General features: G+C 41.5%; 2 protein-coding genes across 5 annotated transcripts; both read left to right on the top strand.

Annotated features, from left to right (window-relative positions):
- Window positions 1-48: 48 nt before the first annotated feature.
- LOC106850803 (serpin B6-like) lies at window positions 49-7,431 on the top strand. Of its 4 annotated transcripts, none has more exons than XM_088170191.1 (8): window positions 49-174; window positions 950-1,061; window positions 1,441-1,618; window positions 3,554-3,691; window positions 4,314-4,431; window positions 4,719-4,861; window positions 5,879-6,046; window positions 6,965-7,431. In XM_088170191.1, the coding sequence occupies exons 3-8, from the start codon at window positions 1,451-1,453 to the stop codon at window positions 7,370-7,372; spliced, it is 1,143 nt and encodes a 380-aa protein (XP_088026317.1). In that variant the 5' UTR covers window positions 49-174; window positions 950-1,061; window positions 1,441-1,450; the 3' UTR covers window positions 7,373-7,431. The 4 variants fall into 4 exon arrangements, with proteins under 4 accessions (XP_088026317.1, XP_088026304.1, XP_088026318.1 ...); XM_088170178.1 differs by having other exon boundaries at window positions 51-174; window positions 934-1,061; XM_088170192.1 differs by lacking the exon at window positions 49-174 and adding an exon at window positions 235-509.
- A 1,825-nt stretch (window positions 7,432-9,256) lies between these two features.
- LOC106850832 (leukocyte elastase inhibitor-like) lies at window positions 9,257-17,548 on the top strand. The gene is made up of 7 exons (XM_014872444.2): window positions 9,257-9,756; window positions 10,415-10,590; window positions 12,630-12,767; window positions 13,573-13,690; window positions 14,309-14,451; window positions 15,139-15,306; window positions 16,038-17,548. Exons 2-7 carry the CDS (start codon window positions 10,423-10,425, stop codon window positions 16,431-16,433), a joined length of 1,131 nt encoding a protein of 376 aa, XP_014727930.1. The 5' UTR covers window positions 9,257-9,756; window positions 10,415-10,422; the 3' UTR covers window positions 16,434-17,548.
- Window positions 17,549-21,938: the final 4,390 nt, after the last annotated feature.

The following is a 21,938-nucleotide window of genomic DNA, read 5'->3' as shown; positions in this document are numbered from 1 at the left end:
GTTGTCGCCGGCCGGGCAGGGACGCGGCCAAGCGGGCTCGGCTGCGGGGGGCGGGAGGGAACCGGGGCAGCCTCCGCCCTGTCCCCACCCTCGGAGCATCCTACGGGAATCGGGAGGAGAGGCGGAAATTTTTCCTCGGTTCCCGAAATCGCAGCGCTTGTCGGGCAGCGTGAGGTGCGGGCTGTAAAGGGGTTTGGGTGCTGGGCTTGCACGGGTGCTGTAAGGAAAGTGAAAGTGAAGGCGCGCTCGGGGGTCTTGGTTTAGGTGCTCGGGCGGGAGGTGCTGGTGTTTCCTTTGGCACAGAGCTTGATAAGAGAACACTGACAAGGTGCCGTGCCGATTGTGTCTGCCAGAGAAAGCTGACAGTGGTATTTGGGATTTCTGTGCAAGGACGGTGCAGGAAATCCCCAAATTCTGATGTAAACTCCTCCCCGTATTTGGTTCTTAAAGGAAGCAGCAAATCTGAGTTATATCAGTTCTGCTTTAAGAAGCGTGGGGAAAGCTGCTGTGTGAGTGAAATGTGTGGGGCTGCAGGGTCTGTGAGTCTGAAGAATTTTATTGTGGATTTGCCAGTACAAATCCTTCCAATTTCCAGTTATAATGCATAGAACTTGGTGTTTTTGAGATATACATATATACATATATATATATAGGAGATATACCTATATACATATATATATGTATATATATGAATATATAATGCCAATAACTTGGAGTGATAAGTAAAGTTATGGGTAATATAAGGAAGAAATATCCTACTTTAATGTGTCTGATATTTGCTTGTTATGGCTGGGGTTTTAGTTTGTTTAGGGAAGTCTTGCTGAGTTTTTTGTTTATTTGTTTGTTTGCAGGGGTTTTTTGGTGTTGTTTTTCGTTTGTTTTTTTCGTTGGGGTTTTTTTGTGATTGTTGCTGTGACAATGGCATTCTTGCAGATTTGTTTCCTTTTAGACAAAGTCCTTCTGCCGACGCCTCCCAGCTTTGCTGGCAAATTTAAATCCCAGCGTGTACACACATAGAAGCAAGCTGCAGGTACCACTGAGGGTCTGTTGACTTACAGAAGGTAAGAGTTGGAAATTCTACTGTTCTGATGTCTGACTCTGGCTCTGGTTGCCCTAAAAAGGCAGGTTTTTTTCTGTGTGAAGTCAAGAGAAACTTGTTTCAGGAAGTCCTCAACAAATTGCTGCTGTGCCTGATCACCTCAAAAGATGTCAGGCCACGTAGGTTAGGGATTGAAATCCAGTAGCAGACTCAGAATTGCTGAAATAATTCAGATGTGTAGGATGGGATCTCAAGTGCTTGTGGCACCAAATCCATCTCCAGTGAGGAGATAATTTTCCTACCTTTGCTGCCCAGTTTACACTGGGAAGTGTAGAAGGTAGAAATAACTTTTTGTATTCAAATGAATGAGCTGCATTCGTGTTCTGTGTTTTATGTGCCAGGCTTGGAAGCATGGAAAGCCTCTGTGCAGCAAACACCACTTTTGCACTGGACCTGTTAAGAAAGCTGTGTGAGAAGAAAAGTGGTCAGAATGTGTTCTTTTCACCATTTAGTATTTCTTCTGCTTTGTCTATGGTTTTGCTGGGTTCAAGAGGTAGCACTGAAGCCCAGATACTAAAGGTAGGACCAAATAAAGTTAGTGGATGGCATTTGATTTGACTACATGTGCAAGAGATGTGTCTTACAGTCTGTGACATGCCCTTGTGCTGAACTGTGATTGTCACTGTGGTGTGAGAGAGCAGAGCTCTTTGTCTTGTGAGTGTGTAAACAGAACCTGTTTTCTTTTTTTTTTTCGTGTGAGCTTTGTTCAGTATGAAATGGAGAAGTTCTGGGTTTAGTTTGTAGTGGTTGTTTGTGGTTTTTGAGACTCATCTTCCTTGATAGGCAATTAGGAGGTACCTGGATCTTTTTTATTGATGAGTTGGTAGGTACAGAAATTACTTTGTTTTCCTTCCTTGCTTGGGCTTAAAATCATATGATACATATTTTGAAAATGAAACCAGGCACATAAAAAATTGCTTTCAAATCCCAGTGTCTACATTTGAAACTGATAACTGCAACTTGATTTACTCCTTTTTCAAAACTTGCTCTGGTAACAAATATCTCTTGGCATTTGTTTTATGTAGGAAGTGACAATATGAAGTGCAGAATCGGTCATTATGATTTGGATGTTTGCTTCCTTTGCAAAATAGGAGAGAAGTATAAATTTGTATCTTGTTTCTATCTACTTTATAAAGATTTTCTCAAAATCTTAAGTTTTTGCCCTAGTTGGAGATATTCAAAACCCATCTGGACAGAGTCCTGAGGTATGAGCTGTAGATGTCCCTGCTTGGGCAGGGCTTTGTAGCAGGTTGTCCCAAAGGTTTCTTCCTATTGAGATTGTTATGGGTTTACATCTTCAAAAGCAAGAGCAGTTGTTGGTTGCTGTAAAGTTATTTATTACAGGAGCACATCAGTCTCAGAAACAAAGAGTCCCAAGTGGTGAAGTCCATGCGAAAAGCTTTTTAGCATAGAGTCCCAAATAGAAGGAGCTTCCTGGTATAAAGTCCTGGGCAGAAGCAGCAACAGCAGCTCTGTCGTACAGAGTCTTGAGTAGAGGTAGAACCTGTGGCCTGATACAGTGTCCTGAGGAGAAGCAGAAGCTCCCTGGTCTTTCTTCTTCTGTTCTTCTCTTCTTGTTCTTCCTCTTCTTCTTCTTCTTTCATGCGGTGGTAGTGATGATGATGACAGTGGAGGAAGAGAGAGTGAGAGAGCTCTCACTCCAATACACGGACGTTCATTTACAAGTTACCCAATGAGCTAAAAACACGAACCTCAAGCATTTCTTCTAAACTTACTAGAATTCAAGTTCTTTAGGACTAAAGAGGTGTTAATCCTTACACATATAACTTGCGCATATATATTTATTTATGCAAATAATTCTATCTGTTCTATCTAAAGAATGTAGGCAATATTCTTACTATGTTTTCATTATATCTGGGGCTAAGATCTTGAATTCTTACTGAAGCTTGCTCTCTGTACTACATTCTAAGGCTTTTGCTCTTAAGGCACTTAAACCATATTCTGACTTACTTACAACTTAGACTTCTACTTCATATTTCTGCAAGTTAATAATATTTCTACTTACTTAAAACTAAAGCTTACACCTCTATTTCATGTCTGGGTGGCTTAATGTATTTTAATTTCTTTAAAAGTTTTAATTCAAAGCCTGCATTCTGTTCTCTCTCTGAGGGACTCAGAGAGGCCTCTGTTTTTCATACTCCAACACATTCCCACCTGAGCCATTCTCTGATCCTGTATCGCTAGGCTTGAGGGAAAGGAAATCGGGACTGCTGACTCTGCTGCTCCCTAATTTATGACTTGTGCAATGTCTCTGTGGTTATATCAGATATGCCTTGCATGATAAGCTCCAGATGGGAGGTGTGGTGAAAAAAATCGTTAGGCTTTAAGTCACAGTATTTAACTGAAATTAATTTTAATATAAAAACAGCCGTGCTGAAGCAAGTATGTTTAGAGAAGTTGTGGACACTGCTGTGGATGTTGGTCTTTGTGCAGGTGCTTTCTCTGAACAACGCTCAGGATGCTCACAATGGGTATCAGTCCCTTCTCGCTGAAATTAATGATCCAAACACCAAATACATCCTGAGAACTGCGAACCGGCTCTATGGAGAAAAGACATTTGAGTTTCTTGCAGTAAGTAGCCATTAAATTTGAGACATTTCTTAGGATAATGCACTTGCTACCTCTTTCTCCTGGAGGTGAATGCGAGGCTTTAGTGTTTGCCTTCCAACCTTTGTGTGCTGAGAGCCAGGAGTGCAATTAATTCTGACAGAGCCTCGTGTCTGAACTTGGTGGAGAATCTCATGTATGTAATTTGAGATCTGAGTGGACAAGTGATGCCAAGCAGGGTAAAATCCATCAGTCTCTACACTTGAGGATTCTGTGATCCATTCATATATTTGGCTGTGGGACAAATGGTTGATGTATCTCTTAGCAAAAGTCTTTATAAGAAACTTACAAAATCATATATCACGTCCCTGAAGCACAAAATAAAAACAAGGAAAAAACCCTCATATCATTGTCAATGAAGTGTAGAAGTTTGTAGTAGAATGCATAAGCCATAACAACACTAATGATTCCTGGTTCAAGGAAGTGTTATAAATCCTAGTAGGAGTTTGTCAGCCAGATCTTCAATGGCTCTATATGAAGCTGGGGAAGGTAAGCTGGCAGATGTACTTGGGGAATGTAAGGATCATTTGTGTCGGAATGAGAGTAAAATCTCGTGCTGAAAATGTTTTGTGAATGTCCCTGTTAGTCATTTATAGAGTCGAGTCAGAAATCCTACCATGCTGGCCTAGAACAGATGGACTTCCTGCATGCTTGGGAGGATTCCAGGAAACAAATCAATGGCTGGGTAGAGGAAAGGACTGAAGGTGAGTGCTTTGCCCAGTGCCCAGTTGTGTTTAATGGCAGCCATGGTTTGGGTAAACATCTACTTCAGGATGTAGGATAGTGAATTCAAAGCACTGAAATTTAGAGCTGTTGCTGTGTCTGGTACATGCTCTTCTCTTCTCTTCTCTTCTCTTCTCTTCTCTTCTCTTCTCTTCTCTTCTCTTCTCTGTATTAAATGCAGAGTAGAGACTGTCTTGGATAGTATTAGATATAATTAGATCGATGTCAACGTATTAACTAATGTGGGTATTTTCTTTGTATCCTGAAGGTAAAATTCAGAACCTGTTGGCAGAGGGGATTCTGAATTCTCTGACCAGACTTGTGTTGGTGAATGCCATCTATTTCAAAGGCAACTGGGAAATGCCTTTCGGGAAACAGTATACCATGGAAAGGCAATTCCAAATTAATAAGGTATGATGGGCTAGAATGCTGACAATACACTGTTAGGTGGATGTTGTCTGAAATGACCACCTTTAAAAAGAAATTAAATTTTGCAGGGAGAGTTTACTTGGGTAGGCTGTATGAGATTCTTTATGCCCCTCTCTTTCCTAGGAAAAACCTCTTTTCTGAGTTTCCCTGAATGTTTACATAATTACTAGAACCCTTCATATAGCACAAAGACAGGTGTGAAAACTTGTGCATTTAAGTCTGCTTCAGTCATTGTTTTCTTGCAGCATTTCTGCCTGTGAGCCACTCCAAAATAATTGGAAAAGAAATATCCTCTGAAGAACTGTGTTCTCTGCAGTCTTGTTTTTAGAAGTAGATCAGTGCTCTTGAGGAAGACTTGGCCCTGGCATGGGCAGCCATGGCTGCCCCTCAGGATCCCCTGCAGCTCTGGGTTGGCCTCCAGAAGTTTTTATACAAGAAATGGTAATTTGCCTTCCTAAACTCATGTGCTTGAAACAACCATTATTGAAAACTGAAGGCCTCATGCCTGTGTGGATACTGTCCCTCCCCGTAGTGGTGAAATAACTTTAAGAGTGGTGGAAAGTGCTAATCTAACTTTGAAATAAGGGAATGTTTCAGCTTATCCCAGACTACCTCCAGCAGCGTTCAGAGACTGCTGGACTGACCCAGTTCCTGACACCTTGCTCTCTGCCTCTTGGAATGTGTTGGAAATGCTGGCAGTAGTATCCAGAGGCACTGTTTCATTTTCTCTTCCCTGGAGCTGTGGAAGCTTAGAAGCAGAATGTAAGAAGCAGCACCAACAGGATATATAGGGCTAATGAATAATCTCCTTTTGAGTTGTGGTGGAATATTACGCTTTGTACGTACCTCATGCTTTCCAAAAGACAGTGCTTGGGCTGCACTCTGTGGTGTGTGATCAGTTCTCGTTGATCAAATCCTAAAAGTAACTTGCTGCCTGTTTTGTTGTTTGAGAGCAGCAGGGTAGCTCTGCCCTAACTGTTGACATCTCTTGATTTCTAGAATGAAACCAGACCTGTGCAGATGATGTTCAAGGAGGCAGATTTTAACATGACCTACATTGGGGACTTCCAGACCAAAATCCTTGAGCTGCCCTATGTGGGCAATGAACTGAGCATGATCATCCTGCTCCCTGATGCAATCCAGGATGGATCCACAGGCTTGGAAAGGGTGAGTTGTTGAGCTGAGTGCAAGGACAGGCTGAGCCCTTCCAGGGAAGAAAGTCTGATATTGCACAGAGACGTGCAGTTCAGTTCCAGAGCAATGGCGTTGCTGGTGCTCAAGGCCAGCAGAAATGTTCTTTTCCTCCCTGTCCCCAAAGTGACCGTGCCCTGTGCCAGTGCTGCTCAGGCTGTGTGCTGCTCCCTTAGGCAGAGGCTCTGGAGGAAGAGCAGGCCGTGCTCAGGGGCAGAGGGCAGCTGTATGGTGATGATGGAATGTGGAGAGGGGGATTTTGGGTGGGCTCTTTGGAAGTCCTGTGGCTTGTCCTGATGATCTTGTGTGCTGAGCAGCTGGCAGGTGGTGTGTGGCTCACTGCCTGGAAAGAGGCTCACAGGAAAGGGCAGGATCTCTTTTGTGGTGAGGGTAGCATACAAATTTGGGCTCTTTGGTGCTCCGGACAAGGAGTTTATTAATAAAAGTTTTCTACGACTGACTGCAAAGGGCCTTTGTGATCCCAGTGTTTCCACCATGCTGCTGACTGATATAAAGGATGAACCTTTGGACAAGAGATAGAAAAACTGGGTTTGGGTTCTTTGGTTCTTTTTAGCTGTTCTTCTGTATCTTTCTTTCCCTTAGGTAAAAATTTTAAAAATGGTGAACAATTTAACATTGTTCTGTAGAAGTAAACTTTACATGGAGAGGACTGGTCTCTATTGTACCTACCTAAAAAACACTTGGTAATGATCTTGTTGGGGGCAGTATTCTCAAGTGACAGGTATAACTTGCAGTGTTCATTGAAACATATTAACCAGCTTAAAAAAGATGTATTTATTCCCAATGTAAACAAACCCTATAATCAGTTATTTTGCTTTTGTAACACTGACTCAATTGTCATTGTAATTAAGTAAATTTTGGATTTTTCTTCAGCTGGAAAGAGAACTTACATATGAGAAGCTAATAGATTGGATCAATCCTGAAATGATGCACTCCTCAAAGGTGAGAGTGTCTTTACCCAGATTTAAACTGGAAGAAGATTACAATCTTAAACCTATTTTAAGAAGCATGGGAATGCGTGATGCATTTGAGCCAGAGGAGGCAGACTTCTCAAGAATGTCATCTGGCAAGGAGCTGGTGCTCTCTGAAGTGGTTCACAAGTCCTTTGTGGAAGTCAATGAAGAAGGCACTGAAGCAGCTGCTGCCACCGCTGTTGTAATGTGTGCGTGTACCTGTGTAATGGACACAGCAGAATTCACTGCTGATCATCCCTTCCTCTTCTTTATCCGGCACAACAAAACTCGCAGCATTTTGTTCTGTGGCAGATTTTGCTCTCCCTAAGTAGGAGATGTCTTGGCAGCATAGGTGCAATCACACAATAAATTTACATTTCCCAAGAACAAGGTGACTCCATTTGCATTAATTGTCTCTTTCAGTGGTGCCTGAACCCCCTTGTGTAGTCTTGTTCATGGGCTTGGCAGAAATAACAGAGCTGCTTAGACAAACAGAGCACGTGCCATGTCCAAGCCCCCCTGCACCTGGGTGCAGAGATCTGCAGGTTCTTGCTGACACAAGAACCATCCCACTTGCTCTGTGAGTGCTGCTTCTGTGCTTGACTTCACTTCTGGTCTGCAGCCGGCAGAGTCAGGCAGGGACTGCCCATGAGAGAGGAGAAGTTACTTTTACTTGTGACAAGGCAGGAGCGCATTTTGACTTTCCGTCTCCTTTTACCTTCCAGTCTGATCCATTTAGTGCCTGGATACATTGCCTGGAGCTGAAAGGAGTTTTTGGCAGCCTGTTCCAGGTTTTGCTGAGCATTCTGTGCAGATGTGGGTTTTTGTCTAATCTCTGGACCAGTACTTAGTCAAGAACATTTTTGTACCAGATGTTCTTAGAGGGTGTTTATGGGGTGAGATCCATCATCACAGGAGATCTTGAGTTTGTTATCTGTTACCTGGTTCTAGTCCTTTAACAATGAATGTAGTCTAACTGTAGAATACCAAAGACTAAGCTGAATCATCTTTTCAGACACAGGGATGTTTTTTGCACTTTCTGTTTTTGAATTACTAAAAGAACTCTAAGCGCTGTAGAGGTCTGTTTCATTTTGCTAGTATTAATAGTGCATTTTTTAACCAGTTTTCTGAAAGTCCCAATTATTTCTTGTAATACCAGCTTCTGTGAAGCTTGTTTGGAATTCAGCACTAAACAGAATATTTCTTCTGGATTGCAAAACCCAAGGTTCTTACTTGGGTTGCCATGCATTAGTGGTTGGCCTTGAAAGGATTGCAATGTATTTCAAAGGATAGCACGGGAATCCCCAGATAGTAATTTTTTTCTGGGCAGGACTGCAACACTTCCTCTTGGTTTTTTCCATAGGTTCAAATCAAGGCTTGGTGGACATTATCCAAAAGGTGCTAGATGGGCCTATCCTTTATTCAGTGCACAGTAACCCAGCTGTCTCAGGTGAAGCAAACAAAAGCATTTTTGCTTGGGGAGAGAGATGAGTCCCAACACTTTTGTCACCAGGATGCATGCCATATGCTCCATTTAGAGGGCTGGTTCTATGTACCTGACACCAATACGGGCAGTATAACTGGGGACATCCTGGAAGCCAGACCCAGGACTGTTGGAGAGCAAAGATCGTGATAAACCAAAGGAAACTCCCCATGCAGTTGCTTTCTTTGAAATGAAAAAGAGAAAAATATGAGTGAAATTACTTTGTAAAAGATGAGTGTAAATAGAGACACAGGCTGGGAAGGCGGAGAGGAGCCTTCCTGGGCAACCGGGGTGCACTTACCCCTCGGGTCTAAAACCCCTGGATCTCTTACCGCTGGCGCAAGGTGGGAGTTGTTGGTTAATCCCACTCCCGAAGCTCCCTCTCTGTCCGCTGGGACACCGGGAACACCTGGACGGGAGAGGCCGCCGGATAACACCTGCCGCTCCGCCCCGCCCCGGCGGGGTCCCCACGGGTGACACGGCGGTGTCACTGCTCAGCTCGGCTCCTTCCGATCCATCCCATCCCAACCCGCTCCGCTCCGCGCTGCCCGGCAGGTAGGCGGCCAAGCAGCCCTTGGCTGCGCTGAGGCTCCTCCGCTGCCTCTGCCCCTGCCCCCGGGCCATCCTACGGGAAAGGGACGGTAACGGGACAAGAAAGGGAAATTTTTCCTCTCCGCCTCAGCGGCGGGGTCTGCGCGGGGCGGGGTCGCGCTTCCCGGGCGGCGGGGGTGGGCACTGTCGAACAGCTGGTTTGGGTGAAAGGCTTGCGCAGTGAGCACGTGTAGGCAAACGAAAGTGAAAGTACGCCTGGGGGCTTGAGTTTGGGTATTTTTAGGGGTGTTGGTGGCCTTTCTTTAACCTACAGCTCGGTAAGAACGTCGCAGAGCTGCCGGGTTATTTGTCTGGCACGGAGGAAGCCGATAGTGCTATCTGGCAATCGCTGTAGAAAAACTGTGCAGGAAACACCCACATTTTGTTGTAAACTCCTCCACGCATTTGGAGAAAGCAACAAACCAAGAGTCCGGCTGCAAGCAAGCACAGAGCAGCCGCCGTCTGAGCTGGGCGAGCAGGAAGCTTGCAGAGCATCCAGCGGGTGGGGTTCTGTGCCTGACCCGGCCCTTGCGCCTTTCAGGCTGCTCCTGAGCATCTCCCCGAAGTGCATCGCTGCTCAGTGCCAGCCCTGCTGCAGCTGTGCCTGTTCGGCGCTTCGCTTGTGTCCTCGCCGGTCGGTAAGTGACGTGCAGCCCCGGAACCCCGGGCTCCCTGCCCGTGCCTTTGGGGCCAGCCCAGCCCCGGAGCTCCTGGATGCGGCGGGCAGGCAGCTCCGTGCTCCTGGCAGCGCAGGGCGGGGACAGCGGTGCTCTCCGCTGCTCAGTCAGCGTGGCCCGAAGCCTTTGGCGGGGTTAACGCCGCTCAGGGATATGGGTTTGTGGCATGAAGCCGGGCAGGTTACTGAGAGGTGTCTCAATGTCTCTGAGCAGATACTTTGAATGTCCTCTGTGCACTGTAGAGGAGCAGAGGGAATGCTGTAGGCGGGAGAGCCCTGGCCTGTGCTGGGTCTGTGAGGCTAAGGGACTTTTTGCAATCCTACCAGCACATATGCTTTCAATTTCAGATCTGCAGGAAAGGAATTTTTAAAGACAGTGTCTATAAAATTTATATGATAATGAAGGTTGGAATACATAATTCACATGGAAAAAATCCCCTGCTTTGCCAATGTGACTGATTTTCTTTTTAAGAATGAGGTGCACTGACAACGATATTCTTGCTGTTTCTGTAAACAGCTGCGTCCAGTTAAATCCAGTCTTTACTGTGTGAGTCACACAAGGTTAGACAAGGTGTTTGAAGAATGTTTCCCAGGATCCTTATCAACTGGTTTTTTTTCAGCTACAACCATGGAGAACCTGTCTAATGCCAACAGCAGATTTGCATTTGATCTGCTCAGAAGGTTCAGTGAGGCCAACCCAACAGGAAATGTCTTCTTTTCACCTGTCAGTATCTCTGCTGCTCTGGCCATGGTCCTTTTGGGGGCCAAAGGTAATACGGAAGCCCAGGTGTTGAAGGTTAGTAAAATAAAAGGGTCATTAATTTAATTTATTTTTTTTTTACATTAAAAAGGGTCGTGTTTTAGAAGAGGGAAGGTGAGATGAGGGTATTTTTATCTGTTCAGGACAAAATTTCTGCACACTCATGCAGTCATGAGTCATGCACAATGAGTCTTCCTCAGACTCTGCAGCTAGTTACCCTCTGCCTACCTTGCTCCAGAGCCCTCTGTCTCTATTTCCTATGGCCCTTGCTGCCCATTTAATTTCAGTAGTTAATTCTTGACAGAGGAAACTAATTACATTAGTCGGTATCCTTTTAAGTGGATCATAACTTCCAGCAGCAATGCTTTGTGAGTTTTCATGAGACATTTTGACAAGCTATTACTTTATAACACAAGATCACCAATGGTGTGTTCATCTTTAATAATTCTGTGTGTTTTTGTAAAATACACAGTAACATTCTATAGGTGTAACAGCTATGATGATACATAGTGATGCTACCTAAGTATCAATCTCTCACTAACAGGCATTCGGATATCTCAAAGGAGTTAAGCCTGCATGGTAATCCTTACTATAGTTTTGGAGTAGGTAGGATAGTTTAAAAAAGCCTCTTTATAAATTGCAAAAATGGTGCACATAGGAATGTGCCAGGTTCCCCTGAAACCTCTGTAATGGAAGGGTCTCAGTCATTCTTATTTTTGCACCCTTGTTAAGCTAATGCCTGTAAAAAGGTGTATGAATCTCCTCATTGCAGACACCATCATGCATTTACCCATGAATAATTTCACCTTTGTATTCTGGACTTTAGGAGGAACGTTTCATGCTGTTGAGTGTTGCTATGCTTACTCAATAAAATTACTTTCCTACCCCACTTGTTCAAACAGACTTTGAACATATTTCATATAATCAGACTGACAGCCCCACCTAGGATAAACCTACTGACAGCAGAAATAATGCAAAAGGAACCTGGGAGGGAAATAAATGTCTTTCAACAAATGTATTCTCACAGGGCATGTTCCTGTGCCATAATACTTCACTTATGAACACAGTGCTAATTAAAGAGGCAGCGATTAGCAATTGTCAAGAGCTATTTGCAAGGAGACAAAAATTTGTTTCCGGGATCATAATTCTATTGTCAGGTTGCCTCTGTGATGTTCTTGCTCAGCCATTCACAGCACAACTTGCACTGAGGTGGTCGGCAAAGCCTGACTGAAAACCCAGTGAGAGAAAAAGAAGGCTTTCCTTTGAATCCAATCACTGCTTCACAGCAGTCTTTCCTAGTGGCAAACACATGATTTAAGTTTGAATATGAATGTCCCTGCTTTGGTGTAGCCTTCCCTGTCCATGAGGTCTGGCAGCTTCTGCTGTCATCATATCTTTAAACCTTGGCCAGCCAGCTTGCCTCTGGAAGAGGACATACTGGTAAAGAGATATTGCAGTAATGCATTCGATCTTAAAGCTAATACATACTTTTTAATATATATATATAGTATATAGTATATATTAAAAAGTATATATGAAGTGTGTATATATTTATGGAATTATATTTTCATAAAATTTTAAATGATAATTGCTCTAAGTTTTCTTAATACCTCACCTGTGATAGTGCTGACTGTATATTCTGAAAATATACAACCCCAGGTTCCCTTGGGCCAAAGGGGTAACCAAGAAAACAAAAGAGTCTCCATGGCATCATCTTTCTTTTTGATTCCTCACCTGGGAACGAGTTCTTGGGCCCAGTGGCCCACAGAGGAGAGGCCCACAGAAATGCAAACAGACTTGGGGATTGTGATCAAGAGCTTCTTCATCTGTGACTCTGTATAAACCAGGATCACAGTGCAAGTGGCTGACATGGGCAGAGTCTCACCGAGGGACAATTCTTTAAGGGACATTCTTTGAGGTTTACAGAAGTCTCCAAGCAGCTTCCAGCCTTTTCTTCTCTTTCTTCAGCCTATCTATTGGATCCTACCCTGCTGCATCAAACCTACCCTACAGATTCACTCTATGTTCTTTCGAGACAGTATTAACTAGTACTAATTCACTTCTCTTTGTTTCAGACGCTTCATCTTGACAAAGTTGAAGATGTTCATTCAAGATTCCAGGCTCTGACAATGGATATAAACAAAAGCAATGCTCCCTATGTCTTACTGCTGGCCAGCAGGCTCTTTGGAGAGAAGTCCTACAGCTTTCTGCCGGTACAGTGGTACACATCAGGATGGCATGTGGTGGGATCTGGGGGGGAAAGTGCAACTGAATGACTATTTGGGAAGTAGAACTATTCCCAAGCCTATTTCCAAATGCTTCTGGGAAGTTGACAGAAGTGTTTCTTTCATACTTGCCATGTGCATTTCCATAGCTGTGGGCATCTGTGTTGATGTAAAGATGTAACATAGCAAACCCTTTTCTCTTATTATTCACTTCTGCTGTTCCTGTCCTCAAGAGAACAATTACTCGTCTATGTTCTTAGTTTACTGTAACTATCATGACATCCCACTCAGTTGCAAACAGTTTTTTAGGTTGAAGCCAGTTCTGTTCCTGTTGCAATCAGCTTTTTGGGATTTTCATCAGAGTAGTACCACATAGCTTCAATATTTTTGAAAACACTATTTATTTGGGAGGGGATATCCAGTATGTTTTGACATCTTCACCAGTGAATTACAACTTTGTGTGCAAATAAGTTGATATTTTTGTGCCTCTTCAGCTATTTTGTAGAGTTTTGTTTTATCCTAGCTGTGCTTAAGCCTGTTTCAGGAGAATGATAGGTAAATATTGCAACACCTGCAATAAGCACCCCATCAGCTCTAGACATGGCTGGTGTACTATGAGGCTTACTCTAAGAATGAGGAAAAAACCTTTTAACTTCAGAACTCTCCCAAGCAATACACTGTTAGAACCCCACCTCAGAGCAAGTGACAATCTGAGTATATCATATCTACCTGATAATTAGATGTTTTCTTATCTGCATGTAGTGAAAGCTATTCTTATCATTCCAAAATCTAGGATTTCCTGACTAATACACGAAAATTATATGGAGCTGATTTGGCTACAGTTGATTTTCTTCAGGCTTCTGATAAAGCCAGGAAAGAAATTAACCAGTGGGTTGAGGAGAAAACTGAAGGTAAATTACTTTTTCGTTAATAACTGGCAATATTTCATATCTTGGGAGCAGGAATGGGCGTTATTCTCTGCTGTCTTTAGTACAGTTTAATTCTTCCCCGGGATACTAATTTGATGCATGGAGAGAAGCAGAAATTACCTAGGCAAGACATTTAAATAGTTCCATAAATCCTAAGAGTTTTCCATTTTGTTTTTGTGTTCAGGCCATGAGTGTACAAGAGATGCCTAAACATGGACATGTACTCACGAGTTGGAGAATTTGTTTTAGTCTGTCTTGGTCCATATATATATTGTATATATATATATATTTCTAATTTCAGTATTCCTTAATACAGTGTTCTGTAGTTTTTGTATGATGAGTAGATGAGTTGCATGTGACAGTTTAGACTAACAATATTACATTTTCATCAAATAACTGTATATCAAAAGTTATAGTAGTGTGTATTAAGAAAAAGTATGGTGAAGTAGAGAGACAGATACTGAAACACACGTTATTACAGAAAGAGATTTGTTTTATATTTGTGGTATTTCTATGGCATCAGTTTCTCAGTGTATATTTTGCATGCCATCAACTTACTACGTGATTTTGTTGTGACCCTTTTTTCTGCTGCTTCTGAAGGCAAAATCCCCGATCTGCTGTCTGAAGGATCAGTTGATAGCCTGACCAGGCTGGTTCTGGTGAATGCTATTTATTTCAAAGCGAACTGGGCAGAGAAATTTCAAGAAGCTGACACCACTGATGCACCATTTCGGTTAAACAAGGTAATACAGATACATCCTGGTAGGACATATCGAATGAAAAGGTCTAATAATATAGGTGGGAATGCAAAGCTTTGCTTACAGATAAAATAATTAAGAAATACGAAGTAATTTATTAATATTTTAATTATTTTTAATGGATTTTAGTATTTTTCTTCATTCAGCAAGCTATTTGTTGTCTCACTTCCTAGAATAGTATTAGAGACAATTGTCACCTCTGGTTTAGGACCTAGTAGAGTTTCTGTCTGCAGCAGATCAGCAGTTGTGAACTGTGTCTGATGCTAGGTAAGCTGTCTTAAAATGACACAACATTTGGATTAAGCCCCATCTTCATGTTCTATATTCTGCTTATGTTAACAGCTTTACAACCTACTGTATGCAGTCATCTGCTGTATGCTAAACAGAGTTGATCTTTGTTGGCTTAACGTTTTCGTACAGCAATTTGAAGAAACTTTTGGTTTCTATGAGGACTGTGCTATAGAAGCCAAAGGAGAACCAAATATAATACAAACTCATGATTTCTTTGGAAGAAATTGTTATTAAACAGGCAGTCAGAAGTCTGGAAAAAAAGCAGTTTTATAATGGAGGACAAGTGTTTACATAAATGCAATTTTAACTTACCTGTTTCTTATTGGCTCTTTAAAAGAGTGTTTCCTTAACTTTTACTTTTGGTGCCTTTTATCCATCCAGAATGAAAAAAAGACAGTAAAAATGATGTATCAGAAAAATAAATTTAATTTTGCATACATCCCTGAAGAGAAGATCCGTGTTTTAGAGCTGCCTTACAATGGAAGAGAACTTAGTATGATCATCCTGTTACCTGATGACACTGAAGAGGACTCCACTGGACTGCAGAAGGTGACCCATCTAAGCTAATGCTAATGCTAATGTTCAATGTTTTTAAGTTCAACCATTCAAAATTAAAGCCTTAGTGAACCCATATTCTCAGGGCACCAGATCTATCTGGTATATTTTCAGACAACTCTCTACCAGTACAGCAATAAAGAAAAAATGGATGTACTGCACCAAGAAGAGAAGTTATGTTCTGATTTTGTAGCTTGGGTTCATATGTCCTCTGCTGAACAGAACCATGATGGAGACTGAAAACAGAGTTAACTGTGAGAATTAACGTGCCTCGATTGTTTTTAATGACAGAATTTGCCTTTCAGTAGCTTTGAAAATCTTTCTTTTCTTAACCATAAAGTAGTGAGACTGTTTTCCATTACATGACCAGCTTCTTTGAGCTCTCTGATTATGATTTTTGTTACCTGTTTTTAATTAGGTAATTCCTTTTAATTAGATTAAACAGTAAAAAGACTGTTTTGTTATCAGTGCATGTTTTCCCCTTCTGTACATTGCAGCAAGAAGCAAATGTCTGCATTACTCTGTAAAGTAAAATTGCACTGACTCCACATAATTTTAATAGTATTTTTGTGATGTCTATTTAGCTATCAGAGATACGAGTATGTTAATTTTTGCGTAGCTGCTTTACCATCGTATCATGTTCTATAAATAAAGCCTCATAAATGCTACTGGAAATGAAATACTACACTGATGATAAGTATTGCTCTCTGTCCTTTTAATTCTAGATGGAAAAGCAGCTTACCTTAGAGAAGCTCCAGAAATGGACAGAGCATCTGTATTCTGCTGACGTTCACGTGCGTTTGCCGAAGTTTAAGCTGGAAGAAAGCTATGACCTTACATCAGATTTAGCTGCTATGGGCTTGGTGGATGTATTTAACAGTGGCAAGGCTGACTTGTCAGGAATGTCAGGGGCACGTGACCTCTTCCTCTCTGCAGTTGTCCACAAGGCTTTTGTGGAAGTGAATGAGGAAGGCACGGAAGCTGCAGCTGCTACTGCTGGCATTGCTATGCTCTGCATGCTCATAGAAGAGGATTTCAATGCTGACCATCCTTTCCTTTTCTTTATTCGCCACAACCCAACACAAAGCATACTTTTCTTGGGCAGATATGCTTCCCCATAAAAGAAAACTTAACATTTGCAGCAGTTCGTGCTGTTGTTAATGAAAACTTTGTTCCTGAATGAGTTAATCCTACTGTCATGAGTTCCTAGTAATTTGACTGAGATTCTGCCTTTCCATTAAAACAAAACTAGAGAAAACGAGGAGTAATTTATTTTTCGTTCTTGAGGTTGACATCATCTTTAATTGAACACGGAAGATCTTGGAGTAGAAATAAATTTTTTTGGAAGAAATGCGTGTCTCTTAAAGCACAGTATCACCCTTGATGCATCCTCACATGAGATTTTTCTGTGTCGACAGCTCCTCATCGTGATAACCAGTAACTCCTTAATAATCCAGTCACTCCTTATGCATAAATACTAGGTTGTTCTTGCAAAGCTATTCCTCCCTAAAGTCCTGCTTTACAAAAATACTGTAATAAATTGTTTTAGGCACCAAAAGGCATGTCTCAAACAGCTGGGTTTACCTAGTTCTATCATGAAATAGAAGGTCAGATAACATTTGTTTAGAGACATCTATTAATAGAGAAAGGATTAAGCTATTTAAACAAAAGTAACCCCTTGAAGCTAGTAGCCAGAAAAATTGCAACACATCTTTTGAATGAGAAGGAGAAAAAATGAGTCAGAACTTTAGGTGACATGTTTAAAGAGGATTTTTAAAATTTATATTAAATGTTACAAGAAAATGCTTCAGGGATTAGAGGTTTTAGGTGCCTTTTCAAAAGTTCAGAAGCTGCCAATATGACATTAGGTTCTCGCCAGAGCTTATGGCCATTCCCACATGATATTTAAGCTTCAGAGAGGAGGACTGAGCATAATCTGCAAGAAATATCTGATGTATTTCTCTTTATGTGCAAGGATTCTACACTTACTAAGCTGACTTCCACTACCTCCTTATGCACAAACCTCTGGTACTGTACCACAGCCTTATTCCTGGTGGCCAATGTAATTACATACTGTCATGTTCCTTGTTTATTTTTGGAGGCTATTTGCTTGTATCTTGGGTACTGTAACATTTACCTGTACAACTCAGCTCTAAATGGGGCACTATAATTTATATAATTGCAAACTTAATTTTAATCTTGTCTTTAAGCAACAAATAAAAATCTTTTACTTAAACTTTTGTTCAAAATGGCTTTTTTTTTGCATGCAATTTAGTATTTCAGAGTACCAAAATAACTGCCTGAAGAGCAGATCCAAAGAAAACCACTGGGCAGCAGGTGCAACCGGCTGTCTGAAGTTGTTCAGAGGAGATGAAAATACTGAAAACCACATTACTCAATGGAAGAGATGGTTGCATGAGCCAGCAGCTTTCCCTGGAAGTGTAAGCTGAGCTGCCCACCCCCACAGAGAGCAGGGGGAGTCATGGTTTTATGGAAGGGCACAAGCACTCAGTCTGCAATACCTGGTTGCAAAGGAGAGTGTGTATTGCAGCCTGCAGGTGTGAATGCAATCCTCTCTGCACTGAGTGCTTTGAAAACCCAGTGCCTTGCAAACAAAAAGTACTAGCACAAAACCCATGCAAAAATTTGGAACGCTTTGATGTTGTGTTTTTTCTGAGTTTCTGGGCCTTGTTTTAGCATTTTAGCAAAAAAAGCTGCTGCTGCCATAGACAGCATTTGCCAAAGCAAGGGTCAAAACCTCAATTTTAATTACATTCTTATCTTTATTTGCACGAACTCAGTCAATGCGTGCAAGGCTTTTAGGGCAGCAATTACCAGGAACTCAGAAGAAATATAAAACCTTGCATGAATGTACAAATCAGCATAGCTTCAGGAGGAGGCTGATGTCTGTCTGTATTTATTGTGTTGGTATCAGCATTCAGTAACTGAACTGTAACTCAATTACACTGAGACAAGTTTGGTTTTCTACAGACAGGGTGCACAAAACAAAGTATCAGCAATATGAATCTCAATAAAATCAGCTTCACATTCAACCATTTAAAAAAACCCAGCAAACTACTGGCCAGTATTCCCCTCCCATAATTTATGTCCCACAATAAGATGATAGTGTTTTTCCTTAATACTCCTTGCTTTTTTCCTGTGCTCTTGTCAGAATAAATGACTGACAAGGGCTGACTCCAACAGAGAAAACTGGCATGCTATCCCTATTCACATTTCTAAATAATAATATGTTGCTTCAACTACCTCTTGAGGATTTTGTTTGTAGAACTACTGAATGAACACAGGCCTCACGAAGTTCAAAACAGGGTAATTTTGTGTACAAGATGTTTTAACTGAGGAAAATGGTAGAAAATGCAATTTTAATGAGTTAGAGAGATACAAGATGAGAGACTGGAACATCAGAGGTCTCAATATAAAATCAGGAGTTTAGCCTTAATCTTAGCAAAGTAGCAATCATAAATCCACACCCACCGCATAAAAAAATATTGCTTGCAAAATCTTTGGTTTTATTAACCCTTAGAAATGCAACATTAAGAAGTCAGCCTGACTGCAGTTAAGCTTTCCAGGAGAGAACTGGTAAATTCTTGAGCACCTTGAGTATTTGAGTACCCTGTTCAAAGCCAATTTGCAACAGGCTGCTTGTTTGAGTTGACAACGAGTTTCTTCCAGTGGAATAGAGGATTACAGTAGCTGGATTTCCTCCTCCATTTTGGCCTCTCCTAAACAGACTAGACTTTATATAACAAGACAAAACTCTGAGAAATATTTGTTTACTGTGCTGTGATGAGTAATCCAGAGTGCCCCTAACAGACAAAAAAGCCCTTTGGTTTGCAATTTAAACAGAAAAACCACCACCACCCACCACCTATCTTCTGCTTTTTGTCTGATTCATACAGTTGAAATTGCTCATCCTAGGAAGTACATACCACAGTGTGGATAAGGAAGACAGTTATCTCTGCATTTTATGTCACCTTATTCTAGAGAACTTTACTAGAGATAAATTTACACAAATGAGTTACCTCAGAGCATGTGTAGTTCCTCTTACCTGTTATTTGTTATGTGTCTGCATATGATCAAAATCCTCATAAAGTACATAAATCTGATGAAGTCTTGGAGACGGATGTTTGTCTTGATTTACTTTAGTTTATTACAGAAATAAGACCAGTCCAATTCTCTTGCACATATTGATATAAAAAGGTTTGGGTTTCCTTTTATATTTTTTTGGTTAGGTTTTTGTTGTTGATGTTGTTTTTGGTGTTTGTTTTGTGGGTTTTTTAGTTTAGTCTTTTATTTTTTAACTGTAGTGAACCGTTAGTTCTGTCATATTATCTCGTGGTACCATCTAAATGCATGTTGTTAGCCATATTCATTAGGAGGCCTACGCAATCCCAGACTGCTTAGTAACAATAAAAGACAAAAACCACAGCCAAAATCCTGGAGAGGGCAGCCTGTCTGGAAACATGCTGATCATGCAGAGTAGCTGCTGGCAATTCAGATAATGAACTCATCACAGCAGCCAGAAAATTTATCTTCAGCATAGACAGCAATTCAAACAATCAGCTTGTATAAACACACCCATTTTAAAGTCATTTAATGGAAAATGGTATGCAGTCATTTTGGTCAAGCACTTTTCTCTCAACATGAGAGAAAACGCCCACCGAAAAAGGAAAAAAATGCAGTCCAGAGGTTAAACTGAGGGTTTCAACTCTTTGTGCGTAGAAAACAGGACAAGAAAAATAAAATTCAAGTAATGATTTCACATAAATATTTAGTATAAAAGACCGGATAACTCCGTGCCAGCCATATCATCCAGATTTTTATTTTTCAGAGACAATATTCATTTGGTAATTAAAAAAAAAAAAATCCTGCAATGGAACTCATTTGGGGCATTATTTAATTGATATTTCTGTTGTGGCTATCCATATCTTTCACGTGGGTGTGTTACTACTGGAAGAAACAACTTACATCAGTACAATTTGTTTCTCAAAGTACTGAATTCCCCAACATGGAATGGCTAAGGCATGGCCTCTCATGTTCTGCATTATTTCTTAGAGGGACAGCTTATGTAAGAGAAAAAGACTGTGGCATGGTGGATTTTGATGGTGTTCCTTACAGCAGAAACAACTGTTACCTGATGGCACTCAAATTTTCTAGTGTCTGCAACATTTAGTATTTTCTTAAAGCTCTACACTCTGAAGAGTAAATAAATACACCACTATACCAACGTGCAATTCATAACCATTCTTGCCCTTCAGAGAGCTTCTCAGGGTAAACCTCAGGTGGTTAAATGCCAGAAAACACAGAAATACGCTCTGTGACTTTTTAATTTCTTTCTTTCATCTTTGCTTTTGAAGCAGTTTCAGTAGGAGACTGACTTCTGCTTGTTGAAAGCAGCATTGCCAGTCCTGCGTGGAGACTGCATAAATTGTGCTGAGAGGAAATGGATGGTTTTGCCTTGGGTCTGTTTTGGAGGCGATAGGAGATGGTGTAGGGTGAAATGTTTACCTCTGAGTGCATCTGGTCCTGATGGACGTTTTAATGGAGCATGGAATTCTTCAAACAGAGGAGATGACCCTCTTTAAGGGAATATAAAAGAGAGGCACGTCAGCAGCAGGGAGAGAGCGGGAAGCAGCCACTCTCCAGTGCTGCTAATTACCACAGGGAAGAAGGGAAAAGGTAAATAATACTTGGCTTGGAGAGCAGCCATGAGCACAGTGGCTTTCAAACATTAACTTCTTGTTACCAATATTTTGGTAGCCCATTAGACAGCACTGTCTAATGGATGTGATCTGAGGGGCAGGATTTCTGCCTCCATCGGGGGCTGAGGAACGAAGCACCACCTCTGAACCCTTTGCCAACTTGTGCTGCCCTCTGAAGGTGAGCACATGCTGGTCACATTTACTCCAGCACTGGAGAAAAACACACCTTGCTTTATTCCTCCAAAGGCATTTCAGAGGACCATCAGGATAAAAATACTAAACTAATTAATTACCCCTTAATTCATGCAACAAGAAAGTTCCAACCAAACAACAACAACGAACTGAATTGTGTTAACAAGAAAAGCATGCAAATGTATGTAAATGAAGCTTGCTCAAATACTTACTTGTCTTTAGAACACCACTTTGCTCAAAGCATTCAAAAACTACTTATTTGAGGTAGTAGAACAAAGAAATATTTAAAGAACATGACTCAAACCCTCTAACAGTACACAATCATGCAAAAGGTTCCATTTCTGAAATATTTTAGTTACACCATGATCTTTGGCTTGAGCCCTGCATCATGTATAAAAGGAGTCTCACAACGAAACTAATCTCCATTACAAATCACAACGTTTTGGATCCTGTATGTCCAAAACTTTTGATCAAGGCCAAGGGTCAGCAATCTGTCTTGAGAATTAAGAGCAATAAGCAGAATAAAGTTGGCTTCTGGACTTGGCACTGCATCCTCAGTCCACACACTTCCTGGCTTGTGAAAGTGGCTCTGAATGAACTCCAGATGTGCGGCTGTGGCAACCCCTCTGATCCAAGCCCCACACAGCACCAAATAACTCTGCTGTCAAGAAATACCCACCTGCAACTGGTGTGCTCCAGACAGCTGACCTGCAG

The sequence above is a fragment of the Sturnus vulgaris genome, chromosome 1, assembly GCF_052056855.1.
Source record: "Sturnus vulgaris isolate bStuVul1 chromosome 1, bStuVul1.hap1, whole genome shotgun sequence".
In the NCBI taxonomy this organism is placed as follows: domain Eukaryota; kingdom Metazoa; phylum Chordata; class Aves; order Passeriformes; family Sturnidae; genus Sturnus; species Sturnus vulgaris.
This window is presented reverse-complemented; position numbering and strand designations above follow the sequence as displayed.